At 39.7% G+C, this 27,991-nt stretch overlaps 1 protein-coding gene across 1 annotated transcript in view; it reads right to left on the bottom strand.

Moving 5' to 3' along the window:
* Nucleotides 1-27,991, bottom strand: part of nrxn1a (neurexin 1a) — a 155,400-nt gene that overhangs the window by 118,831 nt on the left and 8,578 nt on the right. The window contains exons 2-3 of the mRNA XM_055229329.1: nt 17,991-18,008; nt 17,569-17,598 (exon numbers count right to left, since the gene is read on the bottom strand). Of these exons, the coding sequence (XP_055085304.1) occupies nt 17,569-17,598; nt 17,991-18,008 (48 nt within the window). The remainder of the gene's footprint in view (nt 1-17,568; nt 17,599-17,990; nt 18,009-27,991) is intronic.

Raw genomic sequence — 27,991 nt, forward strand, 5'->3', positions numbered from 1 at the left:
CATATAAATGTATGAGGCTTTCTCTTAAATTCCAACCAAGAGAATGAATAAATGTTGTAAAAGTAGCGGGCCTAAAATTGAGCCTCGGGGCACCCCTTTGCTTAAAGTAAAAAAAATTGGATTTAAACCCAGCGGCTACTACTGTCTGGGTTCTGAAAGATAATTTTGGAACCAATTACATATAGCATGATGGTTGAAGTGTCTTGCCAAACAACACACTGGCAGTATATAATGCCAAAGCAGAAATTCAACCATCAACCTTTCTCTTATTGGTTACTCTAAACTTAAAACTCAATCTACCAGCTTGGTACTCCAATTTAAAACATGAAAATGAGTTAACCCGATGAACAAAATGAAAAATATCACATCTATAATTTTGCAATTCGGTTATAGCCAATTTCCAAGCTTCACAGATGGAAAAAATGCTTGTGTATCTAAAGCCCACTATGGCAAGCCTCAATCATAGCCACCTTGTCATTCTGTAGATAGCACCCCTCTGCAATTCCTCTGCGCTACCGTTTTAGCTAACCATGCATTTCTGCTATCTCCTCTGACGCTTAAAGGCACCCTTACTTAATAAACGACAGGTGGATTAACCAGGCAAGACCCTTCGCTGTATAGATAGATGGTTGGAGGCTATGTAAATGTATGTAAATGTATGCAGAGACTGTATACGTTATACACCAAAGTGTGCAAAAATCCGTAAGTTCACTAAACGCTACGAATGCCAGTTGAATTTGTGATATACGGCGAGTTTTCAAAGCGATTGGGGCCATCGCGTTTCAACCAAGGGAGCAATATTGTGCGAGGAGGATATTACGTCTGCAGCAGAAGATAGATGGCTTGTCTGTGTCAGTGGAGGTGGTAGGTGGGTGGCGGCCTTTTTTTCTTCTTTGTCAAATTGAAAGCATCACTTCCCCCAAAATGAAATATCGCGTTTGAAAAATCTGACAGCGTCGTCTGACAAAGCGGTAAGCTGAAAATGGAAATTTGAACCTGGCTCTGAGGAGGAGAGAGAGTCGATGAGCCGATACGGGGTAGTGCGGTGCAGCTAAAGGGATACGGCTAACTGTAAAAGTATGTGTACTATTTAAAGAGCACATATTACACTATTTTATGATATATGTTATGTTTCCTCATCACAAACAGACCTGGAGTTGTGTTTTGTTTCATTCACACATGTTTAATACACAAACCCTGCATATTTAGGCTGAGTTCTTCTCTCAAACTGAAAACACTCCGTTCCACCTTGTGATGTCATCATGTGGTGATACAGGAAGTGCTCCACTGTGTTTTTAAACTTCACACACCTTCACTAGAATCACTTGGATCATTTCAGCCCTGGAACTGCCAGTCGCTACTGAATTAAAGGTAAAAGGAGCTGTTAACATGAAAAATACCACTTCATGACATCACAAGTTGGAACAGAGAGTTTTGAGATTTGGAGATGTAGACTGACTAATAATAAAGTGTGACTCAAACATCTGAATTAAACAAAACACAACTCTAGGTATGTTTTTGAGGAGGCAACAACATTTTAAAAGGGCTACTAAACTGCTACTACTACTACAACTGCTACTACTACCACTACTACTCCTACTGCTTCTACTACTACTCCTACAACCACTACTACTAGTACTATTACTGCAACTATTACTACAAGTACAACTACTACTGCTACTACCACTACTGCTAATACTACTACTACTGCTACAACCACTACTACTACTAGTACTACCACTACTGCTCCTACTACTACTACCACTAATGCTACTATTACTACTACTACCACTACTACAGCTACTAAAGTACAACTACTACTACTATAAGTACAACTACTACTGCTACAACCATAACTACTACTACCACTACTACAACTACTACTACAAGAGTAAATTTTGCGTAATATAGGACCTTTAAATACTTTTATATGAGCCAAATTCAAAATCCTTCCCTCCATACAGCTCTCACCTCCGCTATACACTGCTGTGCCAAATCACAATAGTTTTGGTCATGTCATTAGCTGGATCATAATTGAATCTAAACCACAATAACACAATTTGCGACACAATTGCTACACGGCTACACTGCGCGCGGAGTGGCTAATGAGGCTAATTCCATTTGAACAGGAAACAAAAGGCCGAGCTGGTTGTGCCATTATGTTCAGTCTTTTTCATGTTCCTCCTTTGTGTCGGTGTTATCTGACGCTCATCGCTCGGCTCGCTCCGGCTGAATTTGGACCAATCTGTGACGCCCTGGGAAACTAAAAAGACTGAATGGAAAATACGTGTTTCTCCTTTAAACGGGAAGGATAAGAACAAGGTTTGAAGAAGGGGAGAGTGTGAGGACTGGAACTGCTGCTGCCATTATTACTACTGTGAATTACTGCGATGATGGAACTGCTAATGCTAATATGAAAGTGAAAATTACTACTGCTACTGCTATTATTACTACTACTACTGCTACTGCTAGTGCTACTACTGTTGCTACTACTAATACTCTCAGCTTATTTATTATGTGGTTTGGTCCTGTTGTAGTCCTGGTTTAGTATCAGTTTAGCTCTGGTTTAGTCCTGGTTTAGTCCTGGTGTAGTCCTGGTGTAGTCCTAGTTTAGTCGTGGGGTAGTATCGGTTTAGCTCTGGTTTAGTCCTGGTTTAGTCCTGGTTTAGTCCTGGTGTAGTCCTAGTTTAGTCGTGGGGTAGTATTGGTTTAGCTCTGGTTTAGTCCTTGTTTAGTCCTGGTTTAGTCCTGGTGTAGTCCTAGTTTAGTCCTGGTTTAGTATCAGTTTAGCTCTGGTTTAGTCCTGGTTTCGTCTTGGTTTAGTCCTGGATTAGTCCTGGTTTTGTCCTGGTTTAGTATTGGTTTAGTCATGGTATAGTCCTGGTTTAGTCCTGGTTTAGTCTTGGTTTAGTCCTGGTGTAGTCCTGGTTTGGTCCTGTTGTAGTCCTGGTTTAGTATCAGTTTAGATCTGGTTTAGTTCTGGTATAGTTCTGGTATAGTCCTGGTTTGGTCCTGGTGTAGTCCTGGATTAGTCCCAGTGTAGTCCTGGATTAGTCCCAGTGTAGTCCTGGTTTAGTCCTGGTTTAGTTCTAATCTACTTCGGGTTCAGGTTTAGTTCCAGCTTAGCCACAATTTTTAGGTGGCGTTAAAAAAAATTCCTACCACTAACATAACTTAAACCAGTACTGCTGTTACAGGACCCCTTCTTTTTACTATTACTACTACTACTACTATTAACTACTACAAAATCAACTCAAAATGTTATTCGGGGACAACTAATTAATGGACTAATGCAAAAGAGTCCAATATTAGAATGTGTATTACCACAGATGGGGCAAGGGGGCGCCGTCAGAAAACTTGCCTCGGGCGCCGAAAGAGCAAGAGCCAGAACAGCGCACTCAAAAATCAATTTAAAATGTTTCTAAGAACAGTTGTATTTTATATGAATGTGCAGTTTACACAGTAGCAGTAATAGTACAACAGGGAACTTGAAAAATGTCAAATAAATGTTTTGAATTAAAAATAGCTTCACATTTGAATCGAGAATCATTTTTTAATCTAATCAGGACCCCAAGAATCAGAATCAAATCCCCACAGACTTAAAGATTCACACACTACAAGCTGCTGTACGAAAATACTAGTACTGCTGGTGTGCCTAATATTGTCTAATACCACTACTACTACTACCACCACCACTACAACCACCTAAACCACTACTACCGCCACAAAAAAAACATAACTACTGCCACCACCACTACCATTACTACCAGTTTTCTGTTAAACATGAGGCATTGTTTAAGCCAGTCTTTTTCATAATCCCCCCCGTCTTTCTCTGTCTCTCCATCTCTCCCTCCCTTTCTCTCTCTTTCTCTTATCTTCCGCCCATCGCTCGCTTCGCTGTAGTTGAATTTGGCCCGGGCTGTGGTACCCAGGGAGACGGGCCTGTTTCCATGACGATGTCTGCATGCGCGAACAATGTATTTGTCTTAAGCTGGATAAGATCAGAGTCAGTTTCATCCTTTTATACGCACACACAACACAACACACACAACCTCAAGGGCGATTACAGTACATGCATTTCAATACGACTGCAGCGAAAACAGAATACCTCAAGATGGAAAAAAGGAGAAAAACAAGAATGATTCAGCTAATGCTCAACAACTGGAATAAACAAGAGAAAAAAGCCAGATGACAACACGAGATCTGGAACGTTGGGACTAAAGACCAAAACACAGCTGCAAGATTAATCACAATCGAATAGAAATCTGAATGGACACAATTAGCCAATCACAAAGCTGCAATGTCCCTATATGTCAGATGCCCTCCCTGTGTCTCCATGGGGTCTTATTCTGCAAAAAAAAGCTACTAACTCTGTAGTTTAGACCTGCACAATCATGTTCTGAAATGTGATTCTTGTTTTAGTTTTACTTCTTCACACCATGTGGTATCGGCGAGTACACAAAATTCTGTACTCGCCAGTACTTCTGTCTCTCCAGTTACTTGCACTACTACCACCACCACCACCTCTACTACTGCAACGACTACTGTCACTACTACTACTACTATTGTGACTACTGCTAAAACACACACTACTACTACTACTACTATTTATATTACAACTATTGAAACTACTACTACTATTGCTACTGTTATTACTACTACAAATATTGTTACTACTGCTACAATAACTACTAGCATTACTACCGCTACTACACTACTACTACTTGTACTTCTACCTCTTCTACCACCATCATTACTAATACAACTTCTACTCCAACTAGCCTACTACTATTACTACTACTACAGGTGCTGCTACAATAACTACCACTACTACTACTACTTCTATTACAACTATTGCTACTGCTACTACTGGTACTAATATTGTTACTACTGCTGCTACAACTAATGTCACTGCTACTGCTGTTACTACTAGTACTTCTTCTACCACCACAACTACTAATACAACTTCCACTTCCACTAGTTTACTTTACTGCTATTACTACCACTACTGCTACTACAAATAACAAACATTGTTACTACTGCTGGTACTACTACTACTACCACTAGCCTACTACTATTACTACTAATACTACAGCTGCTACTACTGCTACCACAATAAGTACTACCACAACCACTACTACTACTACAACAAAACTACAGTTGAATACATCATACCAAACAAACCCACATCTCGTTTCCCTCGCAGCACAACGACCCCATTACCTGCGCTTGTTAACAATGCAGGTCTCCCCATAAAGCAAACATAATGGGATTTTAATGAAGAACACGCTTATTCCTGTCACCGCAGTCACGCCACAGTCACGCCACAGCCACGCGGCGGCCACACTCAAATGAGGTCTGGGTCTGGAGTGTTGCTCGGGCGTTTGCTTCATTTTGGCGTCAAACACAGAAATGAACTTCAAAGGCCAGATGGGGCACTGGAGTGAAACGCCAATCGGGACTGTACACGCCCAACGCCACACACGAGCATCCCGGAGAAAAATGACATCCAGAAAGGTACAAAAACAACTGCAAAGTGAAGGAACTAGCTTGTTTTTTTTATGAAGAATCTGTAGATATAACTACTACTACTACTACTACTACTACGACTACTACTTCTGCAGAGTGGTACGATTACTGTGGTCACGAGACTAAAATTTCAGCAAAATTTTCATACTAGCAAAAGTCTTTCTTAATAGTGATACACCAATCTAAGCTTTTCAGTGCCGATATCAATTCCCGATACTACCCGATACTAACCGGTACCACAGCAGAGACTGAAAACAGCATTTATTTCCTTTAAACTAAAATACAATAAAGACAAAATGTGTTATAGAGCTGTTATTTTGTGTAAGTACAAGTTCATTATGAGACTTTCTGGGCCAGTTATAACATTACTTTAAATGTCCAACCAAATGTCGACTAAAGCGATATTTGGAAGCCGATATCAGATCCAGCTGATTTTTTCATACCAGTATTAGATCGTTGAGTCCCTACTTGATACTTAATCATTTCAATACCACATATAGAGAGAGAGAGCTTGAACCACTAAGCTTCAAGTTGGTGGACAAACGCTCTATTTTAGCGCTGTTGTCGTGTGTTAGCGCTGTTGTCGTGTGTTAGCGCTGTTGTCGTGTGTTAGCGCTGTTGTGGTGTTAGCAGTTCAGCGTCTACTCCAAAGGCTAAATTAAGCTATCAAAGAGCTAACACAAATGCCTTTTCTGTTATTAGCGTGTTTTAAGTCCGCAGAGCCTCCACAGTCTGCATTTAACCTGCTCTGGGCGTTAGCGTTAGCATTAGCTGCCAATACCTCAAAAACAACCCTATACAGTTCACACCTCTGTTACAAAAAAAGCAAAAAAGTTTATGTGTCAATGTTTACATCCCCGAGCTCGACTACTACGACGACTGCGGAATCTGAAAACAACTCCAAAATAGAATGAAAAACAAGTTTGCCTTCTGCTAAAAACAACATCCTTATTTTTGTACCAGAGCTGGGGAGAGATATATAATTATTATTACCGCCATGATGGAGTCGCTGTGCTGGAGAAGAGAGAAAGAGAGAGAAAACAGATAGATGGGAGCAGAGAGAGAGAGAGAGAGAGAGAGAGAGAGAGATGGGAGTAGAGACAGAGAGAGAGAGAGAGAGAGAGAGAGAGAGAGATTGGACTAGAGACAGAGAGAGAAAGAGAGAGATGGGAGCAGAGAGAGGGAGAGAGAGAAAATAGAGAGATGGGAGTAGAGGGAGAGAAGAGAGAAGGGTGGGAGCCTAAAGAGAGAAAGAGATGGGAGCAGAGGGAGGGAGAGAGATGGGAGCAGACAGAGAGAGGGAGAAAGAGATGGGAGCAAAGGGAGAGAGAGAGAAGGATGGGAGCAGAGAGAGAGAGGGAGAAAGAGAGATGGGAGCAGAGGGAGGGAGAGAGATGGGAGCAGAGGGAGGAAGAAAGATGGGAGCAGAAAGAGAGATGGAAGCAGGGGGAGAGATGGAGAGAGGAAAATAGAGAGATGGGAGCAGGGGGAAAGAAAGATAAAATGAGAGATGGGAGCAGAGAGAGTGACAGAGAGAGATGAGAGCAGAGAGAGAGGGAGAGAGAAAAAAAAGAGAGATAGGAGCAGAGGGAGGGAAGAGAGAAGGGTGGGAGCCTAAAGAGAGAAAGAGATGGGGGCAGAGGGAGGGAGAGAGAAGGATGGGAGCAGACAGAGAGAGGGAGAAAGAGAGATGGGAGCAGGAAGAGAGAGATGGAAGCAGGGGGAAAGATGGAGAGAGAGAGAAAATAGGGAGATGGGAGCAGAGAGACAGAGAAAGATAAAATGAGAGATGGGAGCAGAGCGAGTGACGGAGGAGATGGGAGCAGAGGAAGAGGGAGAGAGAGATGGGAACAGAGGGAAGGAGAGAGAAAATAGAGAGATGGGAGCAGAGAGAGCGAGGGAGAGAAAGAGATGTGAGCTGAGAGAGGGAGAAGTAAAATACCCCTCTTTAATACCCAATAGAAGTTAATTACCTCATCATTAAAAATTGCTTGCAAAACACTCATCGATACTGTGAGGGGGGTTGCCTCTTCATAGATCTGACCTGTAACTTGGACTATTGGGGTCATCTGCTTGTCTACATGGAGATAGATAGGTTTAATTAATGCCATAATGTGGAATTTTTTTTCCCCTCTATTCATTGGTTTAGCTTTCGGTTATACAACATTTAAAAGACGTTTGCTCCTTCAAAAGATGTAATATTTAGCTTTAAATCGTTAATCACTATGGCAACGGTCCTAATTTTTCATCATTCTGACACCCATGGATACGCTGCCGGCCTCCTCCTCCTCCTCTTCTCCACCTCTCTCTCTATCTTTTTCCCTTCATCCTCTATGGGAAGTCTATTTGATGTCTGTATTTTGAGTTGAGCTACAGGCCTTATGTGTTTCCTTTGGCTTGGCAGAAAACGCACAAACGTTCCAATATAAATGTGAACTAAAAACCCCAGTAGTCACATGCAATTACCCATAAGCGCATACATTACGCGGTGGGCTAACAGGTTAGCACGTGCTAATGTTTTTTCTACCTTTGCGTAATCGACATGGGTGCAAAGTCCTAATGATGCCAGAGTAGAAGGAAAAGAGCTTGGAATTCACACATCCCGGAATAATAATAATGGAACTTTCACACGTTTCCAGTGTTTGAGTTTTCAGGGAGAGTGCAGAGATGAGTGAGATTACTACTACTATTAATACTACTACTACTATTAATACTACTACTCCTACTATTAATACTACTACTACTACTATTAATACTACTACTACTACTACTCCCACTCAGAGTACTACAGTTTGGTACAAAGAGGGTTTAGTTAAAGAGTTAAAGATGTGCCACTGTCTAAAAACTGAGAGTATTTCTGCTACTACTACGACTACTATTATAACTCCAACTAGTATTATAATTTCAACTATTCCTATTAGGACTACCAGTACTGCTGCTGCTACTGCTGCTACTAGAGCTACTATTACTACTACCACCAATACTGTCTACTACTACTACTATTACTTTTATAACTGCAACTATTTCTATTAGGACTTCAACTACTACTATAACTACTACTGCTACTACTACAGGTACTACTATTACTTTTATAACTTCAACTACTACTATTACTACTACCACTACTACTACAGCTACTACTACTGCTACTACTACTACTACTATTACTACAACTACTACTTTTATAACTTCAACTATTACTACTACTACAGTTACTACTATTACTTCAACTATTACTATTAGGACTTCAACTACTACTATTACTACTACCACTACTACTACTACAGCTACTACTATTACTACATCTACTACCACTGCTCCTACTGCTACTACTACTACTACTAATACTACTAGCCTTTTACTGCTCCTATATAATGACCCTAGTGATACTTGAATAAGTCTAAAGTCTCCAAACACCTCCGTACACGTAGTATTCCTTGTATTCGTGGTACTCCTTGTTTCTTCTTCAAACGCCTCCGCGGCCCGTGTGATAACGACTGCATTACCTCATCTTAAGCGTCGCTTTAACGTCTTTATCTGCTGGTTAAACAATCGTATCTTTCGTTTTCGTCGCATTCGTAGAAGTGGCCATCCAAAGCCGTCTGCGCGGAGATCACACCAAACGATCTCCCTCACAAACGCCACCTCGCCAATTTCTGCCCAACTTGTGAGAGCTAGCGTTACCGCGACGACACATACGGATTCGAGTAGCGGTTTTTGCCAAAATATTCATTGCTGATTAAAAGGATTAGCTCAGAGCTTGTCGAGGAGTTTTTTCGAGCAACTGTTGTGCTAAAGTTTTGGTTTATAAAGACGAGTATTCATAGTAAACGTGTTGAAATAAAGATCGAGGCGGGTTAAGTGTCTTGCCCGAGGACACAACAGAAGTATACGTCTGTGGGAGCTGGGATATCACCGTCAACCTGTGGGTCAGTGGATCGGACCACTCAACCTGTGATGTTTTCTTGTTTTTTTTTATGTCGAGACGGGGATTTGAACCACCAATCTTCGGGTCAGTGGGCAAAATAATACTGATTTCAACACTACTATGACAAAGTGCAATTTTCTATACAAATATAATAGTAATTTCTTTCATATTAACATGTGGACATCGGTGTCAATATTTGTACTACTATTACTACTACTACTACTACTATAGAAAACTGTATTTCAAAGGGCTACACAGGTACATAACTACGTAATTATGTTTCAAAGTACAAGTTTCAATCTGGGTTTTGATATTTTTGACAACCCTGCTGCTACTACTACTACTACATCACTTAGTACTAGAAGTATCACAAATTCAACGAACTCCACCAGACCCAGACCCACCACCTGAGCCGTCACTAGAGCCTAACCCTACTGAGAGAGAACGGTAAGTAGTAGAGAAGAGCGAGGGGAAATGAAAGAGAGGAGAGGTGAGAAAAGAAGAGGAGAGACAGAGAGGAAATTAAAGAGGGAGGGAGAGGGAGAGAGAGAGGTGAGCAGGGAGAGCGCTGTAGCTACGGGTAAAGTTTGAAGAGGGAGGTGGGCTCATGAGTCATCACTGTGAGTCACAAAACAACTCATTTAAACACAAAAAGACAAAACTACAAGAATCAAAACGAAAAATACAGAAGGAAAAGTGGGTCTGAACCAGGTCCGCTGTCAGTCAAACCTGTTGCTAGCTGGAGCGACCTCGGGGAAAGAAGCCGCCTGATTTGTCTCTTAATAATGTTTGTATCTTAATTTACAGACAAAATAGTGACATAAAAATCCCAGAATCATGTAGAGCGTGTTGATACAAAAATTTTAAATGACGAGTCTTTTTCAATAGAAAGTGAATTGGAGCCAAAGTCGATGGAGCCAGAAGCGCGCCCATGCTTATTTCCTATTTAGAACGCGGCAGCTATCAGGTTAGCTACGTCCATTTATATATACGGTCTAAACCAGGTCTCAAGAGGACTTAAAAAGATCTACGTCTGAAGTAGATCTAAATCTGGATTGAATTAGGACTAATCCAGGTCCAAATCAAGTCCAAACCAAGTCCAAACCGGGATATGGATCATGACTCATCCCATTATTCAGAAAAGCTGCTAATTTTAACACCTAGAACAAAAGTTGGAGGCAGATGGAGGCTTGTTTCACTCCACAAATGCTAACTATCTCTGTATACTTAAATACATTTGCAGCACTGTTCTGGGTTCATTCTTGAGTTCACACACACAGGTTTTGGATGCGCCCCTCGCTGACAGGACCATATGGGAAGCAAAGAACTGGATCCGTCCCAAAACGAGTCGCCCCAGAACGTCCCAGCAAAGTACAGCACGTATCCTACCTCCCACCATTACATCACTCTTCTATAAATACACCGGCCAAAACAACCTACCTCCATGTAAAATTGAAAAAAAAAATAATAATAATAATCAGTGATGTAATGTGTTTAAAAGGCACACTGCGTAACTTTTCTGGTGGTTTGTATCCACGGAGACGTTATTGCGTTGCCAGAAATGTATATATTTTGCATCAATTTAATTACAAGTGTTTTTATGGTTCAAATTATGGGGTTGTCTCTCCAAAGATCTGATCTGTAACTTGGTCCTGGTGGTGTCACTTGCTTGTCTCCATGGAGATAATTTAAATGAATGAATTAATGGCATAGTGTGGAACATTTTAGGCAAAGCAATAAGAGGTTTGACCATATTTTTAGCACTTTCAACACTGGTTTGAAGCTGGTTTAGTTTTTAGCTGAATCTTGGAATGTTCCACAGTATCTTTATCTTGTACTTATTAGATTACTGATGTTTTAACGCTTAAACAATACTCTGAAAAACATGTGTTCTCACTTTAAGCGAGGTTACCGTTCCACAGATCTGACCTGTAACTTGGCCTGGCACTGTCACCCGCTGCTTGTCTCTATGGAGATAGATGCCAGGCAAAGGAAAAACATCACCATGGAGACAAGCAGCTGGTAGACACTGAACCAAAAAGGTTACACAGTGAACATTTACACATTAAAAGCACTTAGTTGGTCTTAAATGTCAATACTTGTTCAACTACTACTACTGCTACTAGAACTACTACAGCTACTGCTACAACTGCCACTAATACTGCTACCACTACTACTACTAAAACTACTGCTATCTCGACTTCAACTATCCCCAAAAGGTCTAGTAAAGTACATGTTTATACAGAAGATTAACTACCACTACTTATGTCTTCCATTCTACTACCACTACTACTATTATGATTATTGCTACTACTACTACTACTACTACTACTACTACTACTATCTCGACCTCAACTATCCCCAAAATGTCAAGTAAAGTACATGTTTATACAGAACATCAACTACCACTACTTCCATACTACTACTACTACTACTAAGGCTCCTACTACTGCTACAGAATATAGCCATCCAATCTATACAAAACTCCATATTCACAAACTCTTCAACACTAGTACGACTACTACTAGTGCTACTACTGCTACTGCTACTACTTCTACAGAATATTGCATCCAGTCTATGTAAAACTCCATAATCACAAACTTTTCTTTGGTAAAGTTCTCAACTCTACTACGACTACCGCTGCTACTACTACTACTACTACTACGACTACCGCTGCTACTACTACTACTACTACTACTACTACCGCTGCTACTACTACTACTACTACTACTACTACCGCTGCTACTACTACTACTACTACTACTACTACCGCTGCTACTACTACTACTACTACTACTACTACCGCTGCTACTACTACTACTACTACTACTACTACTACTACTACTACTACTACTACTACTACTACTACTACTACTACTACTACTACTACTACTACTACTACTACTACTACAGAATATTGCATCTAGTCTATACAAAGCTCCATATTCACAAACTCCTCTTCTGTGGTCAGTTACTCCACACTTGAGTCTCTTCTCGTTCACAATCTGCCGTTTGGCTTTTAGCAAATTTGCCTCCAGATTATTACGGCTCAACACATTTAACCGAAAAAAAAAATGCTGAAAAAAAATCTATTTCCACTTATGAAAATCCAATTTGGTCGTCTCCTTGTTCCCATCTCCTCCTCGCTCCCTCGCAGACGTGATCGGTGATCTTGGGGTATCGCTGAGAGTGATAGCTTTGTTTTAAATAGCGGGCTGGAGGTCGGCCGCAGCCTATTACGTCTGCGACACTTTTTTGGATCCCGAGGAGCAGACGGGAGCAACGCTGTCCCTTTGCAGATATAACTCTATTTTATCTGAAGCTCCCTCAATCGTTCACTCCTCTGGCTTCTCTTCTTCCAAGTCTATTTTTCTCTCCGTTTTTCCTCCGAGCAGAAGACGAGTGTATATATCTTGCTAGCGCACACGCAGCCTCAAAAGAACTCATTTCAGCTAGCATTGCCCTCTCGAAAAAACGCGAACTTAAGCTACGTTTTGGTTGACACGTCTCACGCGTACTCGGGGCTTTTTATGTGGTTCAAAGCAAAACTGACAAATAAATAAGAGAAATTATCCAAGTCGACTTTCACTGTCACTGTTCAAATGCTAGAGCGAGGCTAAGCGTGGTCTGTGAACGTCATAGAACAAATGTAAACATGAGATTATACTGAAAAACGGTGAAGGGAAAATGAGGCGATGAGATTTTGGCCTGTTAAAAAATATATTGTAATATTAGCACAATTTTAGTTCTTAAAGAATTATACTTTTGTGTTGTTTTAAAAATCGAGCTAAAAAACATATTTGTGATTGTGGGAGAGAATTATAGATTTAATCTGGTTCAGTCCAGTTATTTAAATCAAACCTATACTGCAAAATGGACTCTCTCCCTCTCTTTCTCTCTCTTCCTCCCTCTTTCTCTCTGTCCCTCCCTCTCTCTTACTCCCTCTCACTCCCTTTCTCTATCTCCGTCCTTCTCTCCCTCTCTCTTTCTTTCTCTCTCTCTCATTACCTCTCTCTCCCTCCCTCTCCATTTCTTTCTCTCATACTCCCTCTCTTCCGCTTTCCCTTTCTCTTTCCATCCTTCTTTCTCTCTCTTTTTGTCTCTTTCTTTCTCTCATTTCCTCTCTCCTTCTTTGTCTCTCTCCCTTTCTCGTTTTCTCTCTCCATCCTTCTCTCTCTCCCTCCCTCTCTTTTCTGTCTCTTTCTCTCTTTGTATCTCTCCCCCTTTCTTTTTCTTTCATTCCCTCTCCTTCCATCTTTCTCCCTTTCTCTCAGTCCTTCTTTCTTTCTTCTCTGTCTCTCCCTCTCTTTTCCTCTGTCCCTCTTTCTCTCTCTACTTTAATCAAACTGTTCTAAACTCTTCTTGTCAGATCTTTAACCATGTTCTAGTCTTTTCTTCTCATTTCGCTCTGAAGTTGTATTTGGAGTGATTCATGTTTGAGTCTTTAATCTCTTATTTTCAAGACGCCATTTTGCCGATCTACCCCCGTTTTCACCTCCATTGGGACACGCCCACTGAGACATATGCAGTTAGAGAGAGGTGAAAGTTTGGACCGCGGCGGCTAACAGGTTAGCTATGTCCATTTATATAAACACTCTATGGTTCGTTCGCTTTACCCAGATGATTTATCCCACACACATGAACATAACTTAACACTCACACTGCAAACTCAACATTATAAAAGACAAACGCAGCTGCCAATGCACAGAAATATGTAATAATAGTATCTGTATCACACTAGTGCTATTTTAAATCGACTTCATCTGGTCCTTTTCAGCCTATTCCCCTCCACATATCATTAAACGCATTGGGGTTTGGACGGCTCCTGTCACAATGGGTAGACAGCCTATCATCACCTCCTCTCTTATCCAATCAGCACGCACAATAGTCTGAGATCAGGCTGTCACCGTCCAATCAGTGCGCTCATCAACATCATGCGGCGCGGCCTTCACCCCTTCAAAATGAATGATTTGCACACACGCTTAACCCGGGACGAGGGCGGCTCAAACCGACGTGGACTGTAACGCCAACGGTCGGGCAAATCTAACAAAGTGTATGAGGTTTTTATCAGGTCGGTTGATTAATAAAAACAAAAAAAACAACAATATTAAAACAAATGAAGTATCACAATCATATAGCAATTTAAAGGCACACTATGTAACATTTTTTTGCTGAGGAGAGTCAAATGAAGTTCATGATGTTATTGTTACACCTGGAATGTTCCACTTCATGGCATTAACATTAACTATCTCCACAAGTCAGATCTGTGGAGAGGTGTCGCTGCTCACAATAACAATGCATGTTTTTTCAAGGTAATTTAAAAAATGTATGTAAATAAACCCAAGGTGGATATGTTTAATGTCACACTGTGGAACATTCATGGCAAAGAAATAACATCTCCATGGAGACAAGGAGATGGCAGATGTTACATAATGACTCTTTAATGATCAAACACTGTTTTTCTGCTCCTCGGTTTAGAGAAGAACAGAACAAAATGAACCAGGTGCTTCAGGTGTGAAAAATCAAGCCTCAAATTAAAAAAACGACTTTAAAAATCTGCCAAAAGAAAAAACAGATCTGAGACGACCACGGTCCAATCTCTGAGCTTCAGTGTTCAAAGAGAACAGAGTCTCAGAAAAGAGAGAGAGAGGGGGAGAGGGGGGGGGGGGGAGGGAGAGAGTGAGAGAGAGAGGGAAGAAGGGGGAGGGAGAAGGAGGAGAGGGGGTGGGAGGGGGAGGAAGGAGAGACAGAGAGGGATAGGAGAGAGAAGAGAGAAAGAGGGAGAGCGAGAGAAAGAAGGAGAGGGGAAGAGGGGGAGGGAGAAAGAGAAAGAGGAAGAGAGAGAGGGTGTGTGTGTGTGTGAGAGAGAGCAGCAGAAAGAGGGGGAGGTAAGAAGGTGAGATAGTGGAGAGGGGAGGGAGAAAGAGTGAGAGAGGGAGAGAAAGATAAACAGGGTGTGAAGGAGAGAGAGGAAGAGAGGGGGAGAGAGAAAGGTAAGATGGTGAGAGAGAGCGAGAGAGAGAGAGAAAGGGAGAGTGAGAAAGGTAAGATGTGAGAGAGAGAGGGAGAGAGCGGGAGAGGAGGAGAAAAAGAAAGGTAAGCATGTGAGGGAAAGACAGACAGAGAGGGAGAGAAAGAAAGGTAAGAAGGTGAGAGAGAGAGAAATAGGAAAGAAAAAGGTAAAAGGATAACAGGGGCAGCGAGAGGAGAAAGGAGGAAGAGGAGAGAGTGAAGCAAAAGAGAGAAAGAAACAGAGAGGGAGATAGAGAAAAAAGATGGAGTAAAAGGAGAAGAGAAGGAGAGAAAGCTAAGAGTGAGAGAGAGGAACAGAGAGAGGGGCAAGAGTTGAGAGATAAGTAGAGAAAGACAGGGAGAAGGTGAGAGAGGAAGAGAGAGCGGGGAGAGAGGGAGGAAGACAGAGAGAGAAGGACAGACAGAAAAGGTAAGAGAGAGAGAGAGGAACACAGGGGGGTAGAGATGACAAAGAGAGAAGCAGACAAAGAGAGGGAGAGGATAGAAAGGAGAGCGAAAGAGATAGAGAGAGAGAGAGAGAGAAGGCTTTGTGCTTCTTTTTTTTTTCCCAACAGCAAACCATTTTGAAAAGCCTCTTGTTTCACCAGACAATTCCGAGCGTCTGTGTTGAACCAGCGCTGCTTTGTACACACACTGTAGAAACATCTGCTCAGGAAAACAGCACGGCCGCCATAAAACGAGCAAAGCTACGCTAACGGGAAGAAGCCATGGTCCAATGAGCAGAGGAGCCATCGATCGAGGATGTAAACGCTTAGCTTAGCATGCTAGCTAAATGCCCACACACACACACAGCACTGGCCCTGTCCCCGAGCCGCACACACAGATGAGAGGAAGGGAAATGAACTGGAATAGTAAAGACCAAAGCAAACCATCCTCGGCGTTTACATCCAGGACTCCGAGCGAGGCAGCGAGCTAACCCCCATCCCCCCTAGAGAACGACACGGTAAAGAAAAAACACTGGATATATAGAAGTCTCTCTCTCTCTCGCTAGCGACAAAAATACTGCTCAATTTTGGGTTCTAAAATGGAGGGCGAAAGTGGGTTGGATCATTTTGGATTTTCAGCCAATCTGGTTCAAAATGTTGGCCCGAAAATTTGCAATCTTTGGGTTATTTGAATGACGAAAAGTCCTCAAAATGGAGGCTATAAACAGAAAACTGATGTGTATGAATACTTTGGGTAATTTTTGTATTGGAGTAGTTCCAAATTGGCAAGAAGGGGTCAAAAAATGTCAACTGCGGTAAAGTAAAACTGCCTATATTACACAAAACTGACTCTTGTGAGGTTTAAGTCATGTTATAATGTTGTTACCTCCTCAAAAACATACATGGAGTTTTGTTTTGTTTCATTCAAACATGTTTGAGTTACACTTTATTACTAATCTGTCTACATCTCCAAAGCTGAAAACGCTCTGTTCCACCTTGTGATGTCATGAAGTGGTAGTTTAAGTTAACCACTACGTTTTACCTTTAGTTTAGTAGAGATTGACAATTCCAGGTCTAAAATTATCCTAATGATTCTAGTGAAGTATGGAGTTTAAAAGTACAGTGGAGCACTTCCTGTATTACCACATGATGACATCACAAGGTGGAACAGAGTGTTTTCAGTTTGAGAGAAGAACTCAGCGTAAATATGCAGAGTTTGTGAATGAAACAAAACACAACTCCAGGTCTGTTTGAGATCAGAAAACAGTGTAATATGGGCCCTTTAATGTTAATGATTTGAAAATTAGTTTTTTGTAAAATACTAACATAAATTTTGTTTTAAAAAAAACCCCAAAAAAAAAAAACATTTACGAGAGTTTGGTCCAGAAAACACATGAGTGGTTTGCTCGCTGCCCAAATCGTAAATCTCAAAATCTTCTATAATTTACAATAAAAACAACTAACCTTTTGCAGAGCCTAGAGAGACAACTTCCAGCCGCACCAGGTGATAATGAAAACTGGAATTTTGAGGGAAAATTTCGGGAAAAGTGTTGGATTTTGTGGGTTTTTTGGGGTGAGGAGGAGAGAAGGAGAGGAAGGGGGGAGTGATGGAATAGCAGTAGACAACAGGTTAGGAGTGAAAGAAGCCCATACCTTGGTCGCCAATCATCAGGTGTGCCAGACCTTAAAGGAAGACAAGAGCACAGTCAGCACAGCAAGGAACCATGGGAAGTGTAGTTTTTGTATGTGTATTTTTAATAGTACTGACATGCTTGTTTTGGGTTTTTTTATATGCGCATGTATAGGCAAACCTGTTCAACTTACTCATCTTAGGAAGTGGTCCCAAAACATTTTATTTTGAGTCTAGCAAGATGAATTTATGTGTTTTTATACTTACCGAATTTCCGCAACCAAATTTAAACACGACACAGACCCGCAGCATTAGCCAAAACTATATATATATGTATATTTATAGTGATATGTATAGGCATTGAGTTTACTACATATGTGAATACAAAGGTACGTAATATAGCATTTGTTAGCTTATAAATAGATATAGAGATAGAGGGACCTACCTGGAGTGTAGACGTGCTCTGAGGGAGGGAGGAGCGAGTCGGAGCCGAGCGAGGAGGAGAGAGAGACAGACAGTCGTTAACATGCGTGCTCAGCCCTGCGCGTTACCAACCGGTTACTTACTGTACATGCACAACCGTCCGCGTTACCAAGGAGACAGACATGCAAAAGAGGACACACGATGGAGAAATAAAAAATAGAAAAGTGTAATTATAAACACATGCTGAAAAAAACAAAACTAAAACAAAACAAAAAAAAAACACTACATCCACACTTCAGGGTTAATAATGGTCTATGGTCTGTCTATGGGGAAAAGGCCAAAAGGAGGCAATGGTACAGGTTTTTAGCGAGTTTAAATGCAGTTATTCAAACAGAGAATGTGATTAAAGGCGTATTATGTAACTCTTCTAGTGGAGTTTCCTCATAAAGATGTTATTATTATAGCCTGGAATGTTCCACAGTATGATATTAAACCTAATCTAAACCTATTTTGCATGTATTCAGTTGCAGTAAATATATTTTTTCTTTTTTTTTCTTTTTATTTGTGCTGTTAAAATAGAAGTAGGCTACCTTATAACTTGATGTAGCGGCCTGGGTTGATAACTAGGTGTTTAATGCTGTACTGTGGAACATTCCAGGCAAAGCAATAATGTTTCCATAGAGATAAGCTCGTCACGGTTACGGTAATGTGTGTAGGATTTTTTTTTAATATTCCAAAAATGTTACAAATCTGTGACACTATATATATAAATTAAACTTTAGCACCTTTAGCATTAGCAATTAACATGCTTAAATTGTGTTTACAGACAAATTGAACTGTAGTTATCAATCCTGCATGAATAATTTTGGTTCTTGTGGCATTTTAAATCTATATTCTCGTACCATTGCACCCCTGACAGACGTAGTGACTCCACCCGTACACAGGGGGCGCAGAGGGGCCGACAACTCCTACCTGCACGTTAGGATTCAAGCGTCGTTCACCCCCAAAACTTACCTTCAAGCCTCTTCCTTTCCTCTCCCCCGAGCCCCCCAAAAACATAGGCATGCAACGCACAACACCCACAACCTGATATTTTTTGATATGTTCATTCTCTCCCTCTCACACAGCGACTATGGCAGCGTTAAAACGATGAGTTGAAAACGTAGATGGATTAGCAGTGCAAAGGGAGACAAAGGGACATGCATGATTCATAACTGTAACTGCAGGAGTGTGGTTTTAAAGTGGCGTTGTATGGGAGGTCTTATGTGGTCTGTTCATTCTATTATATGAGCGTTAGCCTGGCCACTGCTAGCAAAACAAGTAAGCTAACTGTGATGCTATAATAACGCGGTTGTCTTAGGTCCAAAAGAGCCCATTTAAAATGCAAGACTCTGTGAAACGTTTTAATTCCCTTCTATTAATGTAAAAAAATTACCATATTTGCATAACCTGTTTATAATTAAAATACATCATCTTAGCATTTTCTGGGGAAAACAAACAACATTTGAGGTTAATGTATTTTTTTCAAATAATTTTGCCTGACAAACATTTTTCTACAGAGCTCGGGATGCAACTTTTAAAAAACGGCTGTTACCATGGAAACATGCCATGTTGGTGGCAGTAGTGCAAAACTGTCGTAAAGACATATTAGCAAAAAATGTTAAAAAGTAAACAACAAAGTGCAACCCAATAAACTACTGGGTTACTGCAGGTAAATCCAATTCTCTCTACATAGTGTCAGAAAATATCTGAACGCTAAGGCTAACACTTAGAATCTTAAAATCTCCATTGGTTTAAGATCAGGCTCGTCATTTTGGTCTTTAAAATGTGCGTATTAACCTGCTCTATATGATCCTGGAGTTTTTATTTCACTATTGTGTCCGTAAATCAAGATACGAACATTAATCACAGATAAATTAGGCGCCTTCTTTCTCCGAGGTCACTCTTGCTAGCATTAGCAACAGGCTTGATTGACAGCGTTGTTAAGCACCCATTCTCTACTAAACCAGTAGCGCAGGCGAGGAAGGGCATTACCTTCAACAGCCTCACTCCGGATTGGCTTTTTGGTTGCTATGATACTCACAGTTCCAAATATGGAACGTGGCTCTAAATTGGCCCCTTTAACCACTAGCCTCGATGAGCTTCATTTGACTGGAGCTGAACGCTGTGGGTGGCGTCACATGCACTTAGTCCACTGCTTTACACAATCTATGGTGGCCTCACAATCCCGAGCTCTTTTTTATTTAATATGATATCTTGATATGTCTCATAATCTTCATTAGTACTTGGCTAAATTCTTATTCCAAAGTTTGACATGAATAGGCCAAGTATGTCAGTAGGCCTACATTTTGCAATCTATCTAATTATAGCATTACATTAGCATATTGCACTCAGTGGCTTTGATAATTGTCATCTTAGCTAACAAGCTAACCATTCATACCCCATACAACTCCACTTCAAAACACAACAGCAATCTTTTAAAATGTGTGTTGGAGGTAGTAACAATAATACGTAACAGTTAAGCTAGCATGAATCGTGTGTTTTTTCATGTGTGTGCTAATGTGTCTTTGTCCTCTGAAACAGGTGGAGCGATTAGCATGCTAACAGTGCTATGCCCTCAAGGACGATGCTAGCCGGGCCAAGCCTAACAAGCCCAGTTCAGAGTAGCTTCACCGCGGGGCACCAAAGCTTTGACAGTAATCACATCTGGAGCTAACAATGGATCTCCAGCTAATCACGCGAGGAACACATCGGAAAATACAAGGATTTCTGAACATGGATACTGGAATGAGAATTACTGCAAGAATATTAAACAAAAATACAAAAATTTGGGATAAAAACTATGAGTAGAATTGGACAAAGCTCGATTTGCATCATAAAAAAATCTGGTATGAGTCCGAGACTAAGCTAACTGTAGTCAGAGGTGGAAGATAACAAAGTACTGTAAGTAGAATTTTTAGGTGCAAGTACATTTTACAGTGTTTACTTTTTACTTTTACTTCACTACATTTGAGAGCAGTATCTGTACTTTCTACTCCATTACATTTTTGAACTGGACTGAAAAGTAAAAAGTACTTTTCATATGATTTGAGGGGCTATTAAATATACAAAGTTCATAGGAAAAAATTAAGACATTGATTCGTATTGTTACTGTTGGCCAAAATATGTATCTTTTTTTTTTAAACCAACATTACTACAGTTATTACATAGCTCCAGTATGTTCAGAACAGCACTGCCAGGGTCCTGATGAGGGTGCGGAAACATGAGCACATCACCCCCATCCTCCACACCCTGCACTGGCTTCCTGTTCACCTCCGCATCAAGTACAAGGTCCTCCTGCACACCCACCACTGTCTCCACGACGACACCTCCATCTATCTAACAGAACAACAACAGCACCGTCTGCTCCCGCCCAGGACACGGCTCAAAACCATGGGCCCCAGACCACCTCAGGGCCTCACAGACAACGGTGGATACCTTCCTTTTTTTTAAAAAGCATATGCCTGCTAACTTTCATTTGGCTATCGATATTTTTATTATTATTGTTCTTTTACTGTAGCACTTTGATATCTGCCTTCAAATGTAAAGTGCATTATAAAAAAAAATCATTATTATTATTACATTTTTAAAAGGGTACTTAAATACTTTTACTTAGGTAGTTTTTTATGTGACACTTGACTAACTTTTACCTTTGTATCTGTACTTTTACTTAAGTAACAAAATTGAGTACTTCATCCACCACTGACTATAGGACAGTGACCATAACTAAACCAGGAAGAAACCAGGACTAAACCAGGACTAAAAAAGGACTAAATCAGGAAGAAACCAGGAAGAAACCAGGACTAAACAAGGACTAAACCAGGACTAAACAAAGACTAAACCAGGAAGAAACCAGGAAGAAACCAGGACTAAACAAGGACTAAACCAGGACTAAACAAGGACTAAACCAGGACTAAACCAGGACTAAACCAGGACTAAACAAGATTAAACCAGGACTAAACTAGGACAAGTCAACTCTAATACAAATATAGATGTGATTTAGTCCTGGTTTAATCAACAAAGCCTACAACTGAACCAAACTGTGCCAAACCAGACCCATACTAGGACTAAAGAGGCTATGGGCTGTAAACCAAGACTCATGCATCTTATTGAAATTGGAACTAAATCCGAAACTGAAGCTCAATATTTATCATGTGTACTTTTTTTTTTTTTGCAGTACCATAACATTTAAACTGTAGAAGGTCAAAAATGTAGTTTCTATGGCGACTACTACACAACTAAAATGTTTTTTCTATTTATTTACTGCAAGTTTTGTACATTCAGAAAAGGCCTGGAAGGTTGGGATTTTCAGGCTTTAGGGTCTTTATATCAGTGGCATTAAGTAGTTTCAATATTAGCGTGTATTATGATGTTTTTCTGTGGCAATGTTTGTTACATAATTATGACATCATCAACACAACCAGGACTAAGCAAAACTGAACTTGGACTAAATCAGGTCTAAAACAGAACCGAACCAGGACTATTCTTGGACTAAAAGTATTGTAAACTGAATTTGAGCAATACTACATTCACCAAAAACAACAAAACGTCACTATGCTAATGCAAAATCAAGCTAATCATAAGAGACTTTCTTATACTACCACAGAAAATTTTACTTGGACTAAATCTGGCCTAAAATAGAACCAAACCAGGACTATTGTCAGACTAAAAGTATCCTAAAGTGAATTTCAACAATACTACATTCACCAAAAACAACAAACATCAAAATGCTAACCAAAATCAAGCTAATTAGAAGAGACTTTCTTATAGTATCGCAGAAAATTGAACTTGTGCTAAATCTTGTCTAAAAGAGGACCAAACTAGGACTACTCTCAGACTAAAAGTGTCTGAAAATGAATTTGAACAATACTACATTCACCAGAAACAACAAAACATTAATATGATAACCCAAAATCAAGCTAATCATCAGAGATTTTCTCATACTACCACAGAAAATTTAACTTGGAATAAATCAGGTCTAAAATAGAACCAAACTAGGACTATTCTGGGACTAAAAGTGTCCAAAACTGAATGTGAACAATACTACATTCACCAAAAACAACAAAACATCAAAATGCTAACCAAAATCAAGCTAATCATAAGAGACTTTTTTATACTACCACAGAAAATGAATGCAAAAGCTCCTCCAGCTATTTTCTGAAATCTCGAACAAGAGCCTGTTTTTGCCTTCACTTTAATGAGCACTACACTTATAACAAACATATTAAAAAATCATCATCTTCTTGCTTTGATTAGAAAAATAACATTATATTCTTTCAAAATGGTGGATCATTAGCGTACTAAGCTGCCCCCATGTTGTAAACGGGAATCAAAACTCATTCAGACAACTTTAAATTGTTTATTTTTGCTTTCAACCGGGTTCAAAAGAAACGCTCGTTCCCCTAGCAAAGCATATTCAGATCATATTAAAGATTCATTGCGGGGTTTTTTTTTCGTAATTTTGAGCGGTTTATAATTTCATCTTCGCAAAAGCTATATTTCTTTGGTTCGAGGTTGCCGGGTTCAACAAAACAGCGTAATTTCAAGGTAGCACATAAGAGAGGAGGAATGACGACAAAATATACAGAAAAATATATCAGTTCGAAACTTCAAGGCGACACCACGGAGACAACGGCTCACTAACAAGGACGCAGCCTGCATAGGAGACAAGAGAGTCTTAAAAGTACAGACCCCAGGGTTAGAAACAACGTGAACAAGTCTATAGGCAGTGTAGTGTTTACGTTTAATTAGATCCTTGTTAGGTCAAAGCCTTCAGCTGACGTCTGTTTTATTTCTGAAACTACACGCCCTACGAACTTCATAAGAACATCAAGCTAACGATGTGGTAGAGATTAGACAGGGTACGAGAATTTCCTCTATTTTCTTAGCGCTTAAATACCGAGGCTAAACCATTTTGGAAAAGTACTAAATCTTGTAATGCTGTTACATCCTCAAAAACAGACCTGGAGTTGTGTTTTGTTTCATTCACACATGTTTGAGTAACACTTTATTATCAGTCTGTCTACATCTCCAAAGCTCAAAATGCTCTGTTCCACCTTGTGATGTCATCAAGTTGTTGTTTTCAATTTATAAGTACTTTTACCTTTTGTTCAGTAGAGATTGTATTTCAAACTAAGCTTATTCTCAGTAGTGGAAGAAGTACTCAATGTTGTTACTTGGGTAAAAGTCAAGTAAAAGTAAAAGTATCATGAAAAAATCTAGTTAAGTAAAAGTAAATGTACTCAAGTAAAGTATAGATACCTAAAATGTGTTGATAATGTTCCACCAGTGTTTCTTACACATTCAAATATATCCCTGTGTAATTTGATGCCATATTTTCTAGTCTTCACCATAGACTGTATATATAAATGGACATAGCTAACCTGCTAGCTGTGAGGTTTCAAATAAAAATCAACTCTGGCTCCAATTCACTTTCTATTGAAAAACTGTGGCCCCTCTCTCTGTACCTGCTGCCGTCAGACTCATCATTTTGGTCTTAAAATGTTCCTATTAACCCGGTGTACATGATCCTGGTGTTTTTATTTCGCTGTTGTGTCTGTAAATCAAGATATGAACATTAATAACAGACAAATCAGACGCTTTCTTTCCCGGTTGCTCCCGCTACAGTTAGCAACAAGTTTAATTGACGGCATTGCTAAGTGCCTTCTCCCTGCTAAACGAGTGGAACAGGTGGGAAAGAGTGTTACCTTCAACAGCCTCGCTCCAGATTGGCTCTTTGGTTGCTATGATACTCGTGGTTGGAATTCCTAATATGGAACATGTCTCAAAATTGGCCCCTATAACTGCTCTGGCCTCGATGAGCTTCATTTGACGTCGCACTCACTTATTTCACTTCTTTACACGGTCTCATAACACAGTTCTTTCTGAATGTTCCTCCATCAATACTTTTACTATTTACTATGTACTTTTCATTGTGCTAAGCTCCAGATGCCCTGGGTTTACTCACTGCTCTTTACATGAATCAAAACACTCACACTTGTTACTGCTTCAGAAATGTTTTCATCATTATCTTTTCCCATAAGCCAGTGCTGTTTGCTGCCTGTTTGAAAAAGCGCCCATGAATGAATTTCAATTTGTAAGTAATCCACAAAATCCTCTGTTGTACCTCCTGCAAATTGACTCCATCTTAAAATATAATACGGCTTCTTCTAGTCACTAAAACATTTGACTGCCAAAGAGATGTTTACTCAACAGCGTGCGCGTTTTCAAAGATCATTTCGATATTTTAAAAAAAAGGCTTGATACTAGAACATAGGGCTGGTTTTGGCCTATTTGGCGCTGGTTCATGTTGGAGTTTAGAATTTTGAATTTTTGATATTAAAAAAAGGCTTGATACTCGAATATATGGCTGATTTTGACCTATTTGTGTAAGTATAATACTAAATCTTACTTCATGACAACTGAGGGATTACACAGATATTCGTTGAAGTGTTTTGGGGCATTGGTTCATGTTGGGATGGGCGTCTATTTTGATTCCGGGTGTGGTAACTATGATTATGTGGGCATCAATTTACTGACAGCCCTAAACACCTTGTACAAATGTGTGTAAATGGGCTATCAGGCTTAAATATCCAGCAGAGGGCGATATTTTGTTTTGGCCAACCTCCTGCCTAAAGAACACACACAAAGCATTGACTGTACAAAACAAGAGTGAGGGTGCGTTTGCAGTGAATTTAAATTACATAATTTGGAGGAAATAATCTAAATTGGTCCTATATATCAGCCCAAAACTATAGAGTTTGTCAAGAGCTGTCAAGTTAACATCTCCTTTCACCTATAGTTGAGTAGAGATTGGCAATTCCAGGGCTGAAATGATCCAAATGATTCTAGTGAAGGTGTGTGGAGTTTAAAAACACAGTGGAGCACTTCCTGTATTATCACTTCATGACATCACAAGGTGGAACAGAGTGTTTTCAGTTTGAGAGAAGAACTCAGTGTAAATATGTAGCATTTGTGTGTTAAACATGTGAGAATGAAACAAAACACAACTCCAGGTCTGTTTGTGATGAGGAAACAACATCAGAAAATAGTGTGGTGCTTTAATGTTGGAACAAAAACTATTACCATGACAACATACTAATACTAAATAGTTTATATTTTAGAATAAGGGTGTTGATTGTTTCGAAGCCCTGCTCTGGATTCTAAACAATCGGTATCAGCCATGAAAAAACCTGTATCGTTATTTACTTATGTTCCTTGTCTGTGTTTTTTTACCACTATGTATTGTCTTAAAACCTAAAAAACCTACAAAAAAACAATGAGAGAAGAAAAAATATATATATATAGGTCTGCCACTACTGATTATCAGAGTAGTGGAGTCGTCTTTTTAAATGCCAAATATAGGTTTATGTATTGTGACTGAAAAATTCTAAATAGAGAATATTTACAGACCAAAAAAAAAAAAAAAAATTATTCTTTTTGTACATTTTGATTTAATTACTGCCATTTTTTTTTTTTTTTTTTTTACTACTTTGTACATTTTATATACACACAGAAAACATCAGCTATATGAAACAAGATATATGGAATTATGTAGTAAAGAAAAAACATGAAATAACTTTATAAAATCTTACGTCATATATTTGTTGTCTTCCGGGTGTATAAAATGTAGAATATAGTAAAAAATTTTAAAACATTTAAAAAAACACTGAATGAGAGGGCGTGTCCAGACTTTTGAGTGGTCGTCTATGTGATATAAGCTTTGAGACCTCCAGCTACTGCTAATGCCAAAATAAAAATACAAGTTGAAGCCCTCAGTGGCAATCAGGGTTGGAATTACGGTTCATTTTCAGGAATAATAGTTGGTGTTTTGCAGTTCAAGTCCTAGGCTCTTCCTACAGAAATGGCTGTGATGTTAGAAGTAAAGTATTCAGCCTTCAGCAGTGTGATAGTAACCTGTTTCTTTCTGTTCTTTAAAGCTCCTATATTACACAAAATAGACTCTTGTGAAGCGTTAAGCAGGTTATAATGTTGTTACCTTCTCAAAAACACACCTGGACTTATGTTTTGTTTCATTCACACATGTCTGCGTAATCCTCATAGACTGTATATATAAATGGACATGTTACAAATAGGAAGTGATCATGGATGCGCTTCCAGCTCCATCGACTCTGGCTCCAATTCACTTTACTTTAGAAAATTGCCAACTCTCTGTAACTGCTGCTGTCAGACTCGTCATTTTGCTCTTAAAATGTTCGTATTAACCCGCTCTACATGATCCTGGGGTTTTTATTTCACTGTTGTGTCTGTAAATCAAGATATGAACATTAATAACAGACAAATCAGGCGTCTTCTTTCCCCGAGGTTGCTCTTTTAGCGTTAGCAACAGGTCTGATGGACAGTCCTTGCTAAATGAGCTATGGGTGACGTCACGCTTACTTGGTCCACTTCTTTATACAGGCTATGGTAATTTACATCTCCAAAGCTCAGAATGCTCTGTTCCACCTTGTGATGTCATGAAGTGGTAGTTTTGAAGTTAACAGCTACTTTTATCTTTAGTTCAGTAGAGACAACATATTAATACTAAAGTAGTAAAGTAAAACTGAACTAAAATTACAAAATGGACACTACAGGCTGCTTCAGAAGAATAAAAAGAAAGAATAGTACTAATTAGAAGTGGAAAAATATCAAAAACATGTGTAATATTGCAGTGGTTGTTTTGAAGATATGCAAAATTAGAATATGGAGTATTTAGTCTATAAAAAATGAAACGATTAAAACAAGGCTGGTGAAGGGGCTGATTAAAAATAAAACAAAATGGCCGTGTTATCATTCAAACGAGGGCGTAGACTGATATTTATGCATATTTGGGGGTTAATTCTACCATTGCTTCATTATTTATGCAGCGTTTGAACCTCAACAAAGACATAATCTCACTTCTACTTCTGTTAATGCTACAATTTTCCACACACCTTCACTAAAATCATTTGGATAATTTCAGCCTTGGAATTGCCAATCTTTACG

This window comes from Periophthalmus magnuspinnatus, chromosome 19 (genome assembly GCF_009829125.3).
Source record: "Periophthalmus magnuspinnatus isolate fPerMag1 chromosome 19, fPerMag1.2.pri, whole genome shotgun sequence".
NCBI lineage: Eukaryota > Metazoa > Chordata > Actinopteri > Gobiiformes > Gobiidae > Periophthalmus > Periophthalmus magnuspinnatus.